Source organism: Pteropus alecto, unplaced genomic scaffold (genome assembly GCF_000325575.1).
Source record: "Pteropus alecto unplaced genomic scaffold, ASM32557v1 scaffold78, whole genome shotgun sequence".
Lineage (NCBI taxonomy): Eukaryota > Metazoa > Chordata > Mammalia > Chiroptera > Pteropodidae > Pteropus > Pteropus alecto.
In genome coordinates this window covers 12,171,364-12,183,070 of record NW_006443124.1, presented here as the reverse complement: position 1 = coordinate 12,183,070, position 11,707 = coordinate 12,171,364, and the positions used below count along the sequence as shown (strand labels likewise).

The 11,707-nt window shown below is 38.0% G+C and overlaps 2 protein-coding genes across 5 annotated transcripts in view; one reads left to right on the top strand and one right to left on the bottom strand.

Moving 5' to 3' along the window:
- HINT1 (histidine triad nucleotide binding protein 1) overlaps window positions 1-300 on the bottom strand; it is a 3,421-nt gene extending 3,121 nt beyond the window's left edge. Inside the window, exon 1 of the mRNA XM_006923172.3 lies at window positions 105-300. Within this exon, the coding sequence (XP_006923234.1) occupies window positions 105-215 (111 nt within the window). The 5' untranslated portion in view covers window positions 216-300. The remainder of the gene's footprint in view (window positions 1-104) is intronic.
- Window positions 301-3,977: 3,677 nt separating this feature from the next.
- Window positions 3,978-11,707, top strand: part of LYRM7 (LYR motif containing 7) — an 86,882-nt gene continuing 79,152 nt past the window's right edge. For 3 of the 4 annotated variants that reach the window (XM_025040655.1, XM_006923171.3, XM_025040656.1), the window contains exons 1-3: window positions 3,978-4,125; window positions 9,432-9,504; window positions 11,012-11,082. In XM_025040655.1, the coding sequence (XP_024896423.1) occupies window positions 4,108-4,125; window positions 9,432-9,504; window positions 11,012-11,082 (162 nt within the window). In that variant the 5' untranslated portion in view covers window positions 3,978-4,107. Of the gene's footprint in view, window positions 4,126-9,431; window positions 9,505-9,853; window positions 10,057-11,011; window positions 11,083-11,707 lie in introns of those variants that run through there. The other variant, XM_025040657.1, reaches the window with a different exon arrangement.

Sequence of the window (11,707 nt, the reverse complement as noted above, 5' to 3'; positions counted from 1 at the left end):
CCGGCCCGTCGCGTCCTCTGCCCGCGGCGCCGCCCGACCCTTCCCTTCCCTTCCCTCCACGGGAAACTGGCGTGTCTACCAGCGAGGCGGCCCCAAGTGCCTACCTGGTCATCCTCGAAAATGATTTTGGCTGGGATTTCCTTGCGAATGATCTTCTCGAAGATTGTGTCACCACCAGGCCGGGCGGCCTGAGCCTTAGCGATCTCATCGGCCATCGCCGCCTCCCTCCCGCACCGCCGCCGGCGCAGAAACTGGGAGAAGGAAGGAGCCGGGGGGCGGGCAGAGGGCGGGAGCGCGCGGCCAAGCCTGCGCTGGGACCACTGCTCTCGAGGGCGCGCTGTCCTGCGCGTGCGCACTGGCGACCTGAGCTGCGGGTACGGCGGATGTAAGGGAGGTTCCTGATCCCCGGACCCGAGTTGCTGCACCAGGGTCGTTTTTCTTTTTCCCTTTTTTGTCTTTCGACGAGTGGAGTTAGTGGTATAAGCCGTTCTTCACTTGCTTTGTCGACCGTTGTAGAAAAAATCGGATACTGTAACGGAAAAGATTTGATCAAGCAGTGCTGGCCACGTTTGCTGGCTGAGACACGTGACACTTTCATTTCTCAGCTACTTTAGGTCTTGGCTCCAGCATGAAAGCTCTCCTAGCATCATTTTTACTCCTTCTACCAGTGGTTCTCAGCCTTGACTACGTATTAAAGTCACCTGGAGGGCTTTTAAAACATCCCGGTGAACCTGGTCGCATTCCAGATCAATTAAATCAGACTCTCTGGAGGTGAGACCCAGGCATCCGTAGTTTGTGAACCTCCCTAGACTGTTATGCAATGAATTTTTCTCAGCAATAATCAACAATGTAATATACCCCACCTTAAAGGAACAAAACCTTCCTTAACTCCACGTTCCCCCTCATTGTTGCTCCTTTTTAAGACCTTTATATATATTTTGTCCACTTTCTCATCTTTTTTTTTCTTTTTGAGCCCATTTTCTTCTTGTCAAGATCACTAAGGTGCTCTAAGAATCGTGTAGGCAATTCCAGTTCTCATCACGCTAGACCTCTTGAGATCTTTGGCGGCTGTTGACGATTCCCTCTTTTGAGCGGTGATCTTCACTCTCTCACTTCTCTGGATGCTGTTTCTCCTTCATAGTGAGTCTCCTGTGTCAGGCCTCTCAATGGATACTCTTCTGGGCCGTCTTCTCTAGCTAGCAATCTCCAGTGTACTAAGAAAAATTAACTATACCTCTTGTACTACCCTATATGATTATATTTTACCACTTCGTTTTGGTAAAATTACTGATAGTGGCCCCTTTTAATATCAAAGGTGTCCCATTTGGTAGTTTTGCTGTCAAAGATGTTACTGGGACAACTGGTGAAATCTAAATAATGCCTATAAATTAGATAATAGTTTTGAAAGTCATGTTATTTTCTTCATATCCACAGCAAAATTATCAAAGTCAATTGATCTATGGGGGTAGAGGCTATAACTTACGTTTCTAACATGTTTCCAGGTGATGCAGTTGCTGCTGGCCCTGGAACCATACTTTGAGAACCACTGATGTAAGAGAATGTCTTTGTAGGAAACAACTCACTGAAGTATTTGGGAGTATAGGGGTATCATGTCTACAACTCTGAGATACTAAAAAATACTTCCATATAGAGACAAGTAGAGAAATAGAAAAGGATAAAGCAATAGTAGTAAAATGTTAACATTTGAGAAATCTAAGTGAAAGGTATATTCAAATTCTATATTCTTGCAACTTTTCTGTAATACTGAAATTGTCAAAAAGTTAAAAAGAAAAAATATGTACTAGTTTGGAAAATAAATATTAGGTCCCCTATCTCTGAGGGTTTATCATCTATAGGTTGTAGATTGGTCTATGGTATATATTATTGCTCACTCATCACCTCCATTTGGATGTCTACTAGACACTTCAAATTTATTTTTACTTTCTCCACAACAAATAAAAAACCTCCTCTTGTAGTATTCCATATCTATAAGCTGGCTGTGGTAAGCAGAAGATGCCCATAATCTAATCTCTGGAGTCTGTGAATGTTTTAAATGGTAAAGGGTTTTGCAGGTGTAATTAAGGATCTTGAGGTAGGGAGATACCTGAATTATCCAGATGGGCCCAATATATAATCCCACGGTTCATTATAAGTAAGAGAAGGACACAGGAGAGTGAGAGTCAGAGAATGAGCTATAATCGTGGAAGGAGAGGTGAAAATCAGAAATTGAAGATGCTATACTGTTGGCTTTGAACATGGAAGAAGCCACAAGCAGATTGCATCCTGGAAGTCAGAAATCCAAATTGAGTTTCACTGGTAAAACCTTTGTGTCAGCATAGCTGCATTCCTTCCAGAGGGTCTATGAGAGAATGGTTCTCTTGCCATCTGCAGCTCCTAGAGGCCACCTGCATTCCTTGGCTTGTGGCCCCTTCCTCCATTTTCAAAGCCAGCAGCAGGTGGTATTCTCACTCTGCTTCCCTCTTCCACTCATAAGGGTCCTTGTGATTACATCGGGCCCATCGGACAATCCAGGATAATCTTCTCATCTCGAAATCCTTAATTTAATCACACCTGCAAAGAACCTCTTGTCATATAAAAAGAGGCACATTTAGAAGTTCCTACGATTTAAACAGGGGCATCTTTTGTAGGCCATTATTCTGCCTAGTGCATAGCTCCATGAACTTATATGATGAACATGTTGGAATTTCCTGTTCAGTTCTGGGCCCCACACTTTGAAATGCCAACAAACCAGGCCATATTCCCAGAAAAACAAGAATAGTCCTTTCATTTCTGGAACAGCTGAAGGAACCATATTGATTTACATAAGAGAAAAGCTTCAGGACTGAACTGATTTGGGCACTATGGGAACTGTACTTTCAAATATTGTCAGAGGGGTTTTGGTTAACTGAATACAGGACCGTAGTTAGCCAGAAATAAAAATAAATTATGAACTTTCAGGAAATTGGGCTGTGTTACTAAGCTGGAAATTAAAATAAGCATCTTTTAATCATTAGCAATCAGAAGGCACTACATTGCAATGTCACAAGATCATATAATTGTGTCCTGGATAAAAAACAGTACCTAGTATATTTAATTTAATTGCTCAATTATGTTAAATACTCCTTGCAAATCTAATGCATTTTAATAAAACAGCAAAGTCAATCATTATCTTGCTAATCTCATAGTGACTTACAATGTTCTTTAAAATGCCATAAATCACAGAGATGGTATAGGATCTTGGTTCAAATCTTTCATTCCTAATAGTCAAATTTACTTAAAAATTAACTGGAAAGTTTGTGCGAGTAGGAAAAGCAAGCAATTGTTGAGATTTTGGGGGATGTTTGCAAGGTCATATGTTAAAATGTACTTAAAGAAGTGCGTTATGGTTGTTTATGGTCGTGATGCTGCCAATAAACTATCTGACTTCTTGATCAGCAAAACCAAGGAGTAGGGCAAGTCGAGCAGTCAGCATGTGTGGAGGGTAAGACAAGGCTTTGAGGTCTGGCATACGGGTATGTATCTCAGACCTCCACTTACTAGCCCTGTGGTCTTCAGCAAGTAATTCAACCTCACCTTCTGGGGGAATTAAATGACAGAATGTATGCATAGCACTTTTGGGAATCAGCGGTCCAATCAAATGTCCGCTGCAGTTGTTAGAGCATGGCTCTTACTAATGCACTTTTGCAACTAGGAAACGTTAAAATAAGGGTTCTTTAATAGATAAGCCCAACCCCCAAACAGGACCTAGCGTGTAGGTGTCGAAGCCATCCCTTAAAAGTTGACCCACTCTCCGCCACCAGAGGTGCCACAGAAAAACCGGAAGTGACTCTGCCCCTAACTAACATGGCGTTCGTGTGATTTCCGTTCTCTTTACAATACTTGGTCTTGGCGGCTTCTCGCGGTTTTCCCATAGGGCACCGCGTCACAAACTTCTTTCCCACGTCCCTCCGCGGTAGGCGGGGCTTCGAAGGAGATGTTGCGTGATGATTGGTTGCCGGGCGTTGGAAACGTGGTTACGGGAGTCGGACAGCGCACGCCAGGCAATGATTGGTTGTCCAGAGACCCGGCGATTAGACCGCTTGAGAGGTACCCGCGGTGAGGACAGCTATGAGTCAGGCGGCCAAGGTGACAGGGCGTGGGGTGGGTTCGATGCCGACCTGGAGGGTCAGAGCGCCTGGCTTAGGTTGCCTGGAGTCTCTGTAGCTGGACATAAGGCCCTCTACCGAGGATGTGGCCGTTGTCCCTGAGGAGCCTGGTGACCAACCACGAAGGGTGGAGGGTTTGTGCAGGTGCAAAGGAGGGAGGAGAGAGGGAGTGAGGCATCAGTGGTTCCTAATTCTAGTCTACCGGGGTACCGAGTATGTTCTGTGGTGCAAGCCTGCGACTTGAATTCTGCCCGCGTTTCATCTCCCCACCGAGTATTTGTCTGAGGGATCCATTCGTCTTCCTTGGAAAGTGTACGAGACGCCAAAGGCAGGCCTGCGCTCCAACCATCCGATGAGGCGAAAGTGCAGTCAGATAACCGGAAGGAACACAGAAGTGTAGGAAAGAAAGTAACCGAGCCCCGGCAAATTTACTTGCCAAAAGGAGCACTCAGCGACACAGAGCAGAGACCCGTGAGACCCGAGTGCTCTGAATGAGCTTGGGAAGCGATGGCCTCTCTGGGGTCACATCCCTAAAGACCTGGTCTCAGATTCATTTATCGTCAAACTGGGGCACAAGTCTCACGTCAAACTGTGTTCCTGGGTGGTGCACAATTCTCAGCGACCAGCCATTCCTAACCTTAAATACCATCAGTATGGCTGGTTGGGACCTGTCCCTGTCGCTAGCTGAAACAAAGGCATGGAAAGAAGGAAACGAGCCTGCTGCAATAGAGTGAGGAAAAGCAATGCTTAGGGTTGGCAGTAATTGGATGCCACCAAGCCCGTGCCGCATGTACTACTGAACTTGGTGTTCTCAGTACATTTTAATATGTGTCACGGCGCCAATACAAACAGAATTGTAAATGTTTATTCATTCAAAACATTTATTGAATGTCCATAATAGTATTAGTAATACCTAACAGGCAACATTTACCCTATATTGTGTAGATATAGTGAATACAACCATAAATAGACCTTTTCCTTCATAAAGAAGTCTAGCAAGTAGGTAGATTTTTAACAATTACTTAAGTTGTATTAAGTGCTTTGAATTAAAAATAAGCGTATCTTATGAGCATATAACTCATGAAAGTTATTTTGAGACCTGAAGTTTGGTTAGGAATTAGCAAGGAGAAGAGAGAAAAAGTATTCTAGAAAGAGGAAGTAACAAGCATATGGAAATCCTTGAAGTGGCAAGTTGTTTAGAAAACTTGAATACAAATGAAAGGATTCATTCCAGAAACACTTTTATCAAGGTCTACCATGTATAGAAAACACTTATACTAAGTGTGGAGGATACAAAGGTGACCAAGAAGCCTTTGAGGAAGTAACAGCAAGTAAGCATTTAATTAACATAATGTAACAGGTGCCCAAAGCTGTGGATGTACTAAGGAAGGGCGTATAACCCCAGACTTTGAAATGATAGGTAAGTAATGACTACAGGAAAACTAGTACAGAAATTATGCTATACACCCTTAAAATTAGCTCATTATTAAAAAAAAAAAAATTAGGCAAAGGCTAAGTAACTTATCCAAGCTTACAATAAGTGGCAATGTCAGATTCCAACTGATCTGACTACAGAATACATTTTCTATATACATTCCATAAATTTGTCCAATCAATGTAAGTAAATGAGGAAGAAAAGACAATCTATGACATACTTTTCTGATTTTTAATAAAAATTTATTAACTCCAAGGTCATATTAGCTCTAATAGTGCCAAGGCAGTAATGATGACTTTATCCCGATTACATCTGCAAAGATCCTATTTTCAAATAAGATCACATTTACAGGTACTGGGAAGTAGGACTTCCACATGTCTTAACACAATTCAAGCCATAACAGTATGTATATACCACATTCTATTTACCCAAATGAGTTGATGGACATTTGGGTTGTTTCTACTTTCTGACAGCTATGAATAATAATACTATGGACATTCATGTATAAGTTTTTGTGTGAATACATGTTTTCATTTTTCTTGGGTATATGCCTACATGTGCAATTGCTGGCTCATATGATAAGTCTATGTTTAATTTTTAGTAACTGCCAAACAGTTTTCCAAAGCAGCTACACCATTTTTCCCACCAACAATGTGTAAGTTCCAGTATTTCCACATCCCTGCCAACATTTGTTATGGACTATCTTTTTGACTATAGCTATCTAACTGGAGGGCAGTAGTATCACTGCGATTTAAATTTGTATTTCCCAAGTGGCCTTAATAGCTATTTGTCTCCTTTGGAGAAATGTCTATTCAGATCCTTTGCCTATTTAAAAAAAATTTTGTTTATAGTTGAATTGTAAAATTTTTTTTATATATTCTAGAACTAGCCTCTTATCAGACATGATTTGCAAATATTTTCTCTCATTTTGTAGGATGTCTTTTCTCTTTTTCGATAGTGTCCTTTCTCTTTAAAATAAAATTTTTAGTTTTTAAGGTGATAAATATTTAAAGTTTAAGAAATAGTGTTACACAGAAACCAGTAGATGTCTACTTCCTTCTACATACTCCTAATTCCTGCTCCCCAGAGATGAGCTTTTAATCATTTTAGATATTTCTTCTGATATTCTATGTTTCTAAACATGTTTAAACTGCTATTTATTTTTTTTCTGGAGATGTTGTTGAATTTTAACTGGAAGCTGAGGACTAAGCTTCCCCTTACACCCTGTTTCTCTATACAAGTTTTAGTGAACCAGTTTTCATCTCTGATATTATTTGACTGTATAAAACATATCCACAGCTCATTCCTCCTAATATAAATATAGAATTACATTGCCTTTACTTTCTAGTTAGTTTTTCTTGAAATTAATAACTACCTTGTTTTTATCATTGGTTAGTTTCCTACATATCTGTTTCTAAACTCTGAACAAAACCAAAGTATACCAGTTTTATTTTTTCCCTAGTAACATCTTTTCTGGAGCAATTGAGCCTTTTCCTATAGCGTAGACTAGTTGCTTTCTCAGCTGATTGCACAAAGGCTAACCTGTATTTGTCCACATCATGTCTGCCTCTGTTGTGTTGGATCACTTGTCTTCCTGGTTCCCATGTTTTTTTCTTTTGTGGTTTATCTCTTGGTGGAGCACATTCTTCTATAGAATTCCAAGAAAGGGTATATGGCATATAAGAGACTTTGCATTTCTGACAATGTCTATTTGCCCTTGTAGTTAGGTGATATTTTGGCATGGTGTTCTAAGCTGGATTTTTTTTTTTCAAAACTTGAAGATATTGGTCAACCTTAAAAAAGAATGAAATCTTACCATTTGCAACAACATGAATGGACCTAGAGGGAATTATGCTAAGTGAAATAAATTCGACAGAGAAAAACAAATACCATATGATTTCACTTACATGTAGAATCTAAAAAATAAAATAAATGAAAAGAAATGGACTCATAGATACAGAGGAAAAACTGATGGTTGCCAGATTGAGGGTGGGAGGGCTGGCTGAAAAAGGTGAAGGGATTAAGAAGTACAAATTGGCAGTTACAAATAGTCACGGGAATGAAAAGTATAGCATAGGAAATAAAGTCAATAATATTATAATAACTATGTATAGAGTCAGGCGGGTACTAGACAATAGTCACGGGAATGTAAAGTATAGCATAGGAAATAAAGTCAATAATGTTATAATAACTATATATAGAGTCAGGCGGGTACTAGACATATCACTTAGTAAGTTATATAAATGTCTAACCATTAGGCTATACACCTGAAACTAATATTGAATGTCAACTGTAATTGAAAAATAAAAAATAATATATATTTTTTAAAAACATGATTTATCTTCTCATAGTGATGCTATTTAGAAGTCAGATGCCATTCTGATTTTCTATCCTTTATATATGTAAACTGTTTTTCTGAGATTTTTCTTTTTATGAACATTGTATTGAACTTAAATCTTGATATGCTGTGGTATGGGATTTGTGTTGGGCACTTGATGGCGCCCTAGTTACTCATGTGCCTTGGTGAATTTTTCTTGATTTAGTCCTCTTTTAATTTCTATTTTCTCTGTTATCTCTTGTTGGAGATCCTATTAATTTAACTGTTGGGTCACCTCGACTACACCCTTAATTTTCTTACCTTTTCTTTCTTCAGTTTTTATCTCTAAATTTTTATTCTACTTTCTGGCCAATTTTTCTTAACTTAAATCTTTGTTATCACCCATTTGATAACCAAGAGCTTTGGGGAGTTTTCTGAATGCTCCTTTTTAAATTTAACTTTTTGTGGTTGTTATTATTCTATGTTTGCAATAACTTGTATTTCTGAGGAGTTTGTTGTAGTTGTTTGGTTTTTGTTTTATTTTCATTTTCTGCTCCTCATTTCTTGTTTCTGTTTTGGTGTCTGCCTTTGATGTTATAGGTTTTCCAAAATATATAAAATAATTAAAACAGTGCCTAGCACACAGGATATACTCAGTAAATGTTAGAATGTTAGGTATTATTATCTAGTGAATAGACAGTAGGGAAGGAGGGAATGGTTGTAGAGTGACAAATATTTATAATTAGTCTAGGCAAAAGATGGAGAACATCTGAACTTAGAGTTTGGGCATATGGAGAGTATACAAAAGATTAGACATCCTAAAATTTACATATGAAGAATAAGGTAGATTTAAAGAATAACCTAGGGATTTCTGGCTTGAGAAATTCAGTATCTTTCATAAGTGAAATTTGGAAGACAGGAGAAAACAATATTTGGAGAATATTGAGTACTTCTTTGGACTTAATACGTGTGAGATGGTCTCAGCCTATTACTAAAGCCTTTTCACAACCTTCTACCAAAATGCCAGGCTCTTCTCTCCATTTTTTTTTAAGCACAGTCTTAGAATATTCAAAAGCCTCAGCATTATACTTATCTTTTGAGAAATCACAAACTTGCTTAAATTATCTGAAACATCTTCCTTCTTTGCTTTTTAAGATGTAATAAGTTCATGAGTTTGTATATATGTGTATATGACTTTAAGAGCAGATGAAGGCCTCTCAATATGTTAAGAAAATGATAACAATGCATACTAGACTGGTAAAGTTGTTTACCTTAGCAAGGGGCTTTTTAACTTTTACCCATCCTTGTATTGTTTTATTTCAAAGAATTTTGTATTATTTTTGTAAGTAAAGCTAATTTTTTTTTTAATTTAAAGATAAATAACCAAGGTAAAATTATTTTTGGCAAACTCTGGTTTTCATCAGCTATTTTGAAAAATGATTTAAGAAACAACAAAAGAAATAATGTTTAATTCTTATAATGTGTAAAATGAATTTTTTTTTTTCTGAGGTCTGAATTCTGATTTTCTTGATAGGTTTTACAGCTCTTTAAAACACTGCACAGAACCAGACAACAAGTTTTTAAAAATGATGCCAGAGCATTAGAAGGTAAGTATATTTTTTGCCCCTTTGGAGCAAGTCCATCCTTCAGATGACTGATATCCAAGAGATCCTATATAATAAAGACTCGTCTTAGGGAATGATCTTCACTATCTCTTCCCTAATGTTATGTTTTATAAAGATTAGTAGTGTATGTTATACTTCTTAGAGGAGTATATACTTAAAGAAAATTTTTGAAATATCAAGTTTTCATAAGGAAAAAAAGGATCAGAATTTCAATATGCTTCACTCTTTGTGTTATGTTTAAGCTATTAAACTCATTTCTCTATTATATAATCAAATTTTCACACTCTAAGACTAGATACTACCATATTGTTAATGCCTTGTGTCATTCTAGAAGTGACAGCACCTATGAAAGAGAATCTATCCCAAACAATTTCGATTTCAGTATTTCACTGTTTTAAGTGGTTCCTGTCTTATCTGGAAGCCAGAGCTCTAATTCCTAAGTTCTGTGTTGGTCTTGTTCGGTTCCAGTCCTCATGCATTTCTGCACCTGCCTAGGTAATGTCCCCACTGTCACTAGGAATTCAAGTTTTTATAATTCACCCAAGAGAATTTCTTGAGTATTAAAGAATATGCCTCATGTTGTATGTACTTTACTCAGACTCTTCATTTAGTTCTTATAACAGCCTTGTGAGGTGGTCACTATTATAATTTCTGTTTCTCAGATAAGAAACTCACAAAATGTGAGAAAGGATTTGTCCCACATTATACTTAGGAAGAGGTAGAGCTGGGGTCCAGCCTAAGCAGTCTGGCTCCAAAGCCCAAACTCAAAACCACCTTATGTATTGAAATGTATGAAGTGTAGAAGGGAAAGTTTTATGGCTGTTTTCCATCCAAATAGCATATTTTTGTTTATATGTTTTTAAGTGAAATAATTATAAGAACAGCTAACACTGAATATTTACTAAGCACTTTTATATGGATTGTTCCATTAAATGCTCACAGCAGCACAATGAGACAGTTTGTGAGATTAAACTAAATTATGCTGCTGTAACGATGCCAGAGTCTCAGTGGTGTATATGAGTGGAAGTTTTATTTATCACTCACCTTGTATGTCAGCCAAGGCACTCAAGGTTGCTATATCTTTGTGTATGTATGTGGTTTAACATGCTTGTATGTATTGAGTTTTGCCATCTTAAAAATAGCATTTTAATTTAAATCCTTAGATTTATAGAAACAAAGCATCACATTGGATTTATTAGAATCTAATAGCTAGAGGTATACAAATGAAATTGGAAGTGAAAAGCAGGAAACAAAAGTTTTAGAGAGCTAAAAGTTTATATTTGGTTTAATTCCAAATTTGCCAGCCTATCAAAAGCTCTCCAAAAGACTTCTTTAATAAGTTTCTTATTTTTATACTTTGTTTTACGTGGGGCAAAACAATTTCCTCTACTAGTGAAGTAGTCATTCATAATGCATAACATGTAGATTATCGGGACAGAATTATAAATTAGAAAAGCAAATAACTGTATATATATTTTTCTTTCTGTAGCAGCCAGAATAAAGATAAATGAAGAATTCAAAAGTAATAAAAGTGAAGCTTCTCCTAAGAAAATAGAAGAGGTACAGTAAATGAGTTTTTCAATTACAGTAAAACTCTTGTAAATTTTCTTAGCAACTGGAGGAAATGATAAAAATAGACGAGTTATGTGAAATAAAAATCCTGATAGTCAAAGCCATCTTGACTATAGATTAACCTTCACTTGTTTGGTACGGTGCACCTTCTCTGGGTCCTTTGCCAACACCAGTAAGACAGCAATTTACTTGGTAAAAAGAACATGAATATAGCCGTGGTCAAAGCAAGAGGCACTGAACCCACTCAGGCTCCCTCAGAAACGCCATCTTCAGCCAAGGCAAGTGACTGAAACTCAGGAAGATGAGTGTTGTAGTAATGCAGAACAGCAGAAGGAACTTCTACTCATTTAGCTTCACTAGATTTTTTTTTTTTTGTAATTCCTATCTTGGCAGTGGAAGTTAACCAGCCACAATTTATGAACTATTCTTGATTTGACTTTTATATTTGCATTTTAGTCCTTTCCTCTAATTGAAGACAGTCTGCTGACACTAGTCTGTGTTCGTTGAAAAATTGTGTTCGTTGAAAACTTGCGCAGTGATTCGGTTCCTGTATAAAATCATGCTGCATGTATGCATTGTCTCAGCCTTGAGTGTTCCTGTATCTAACCCTGCG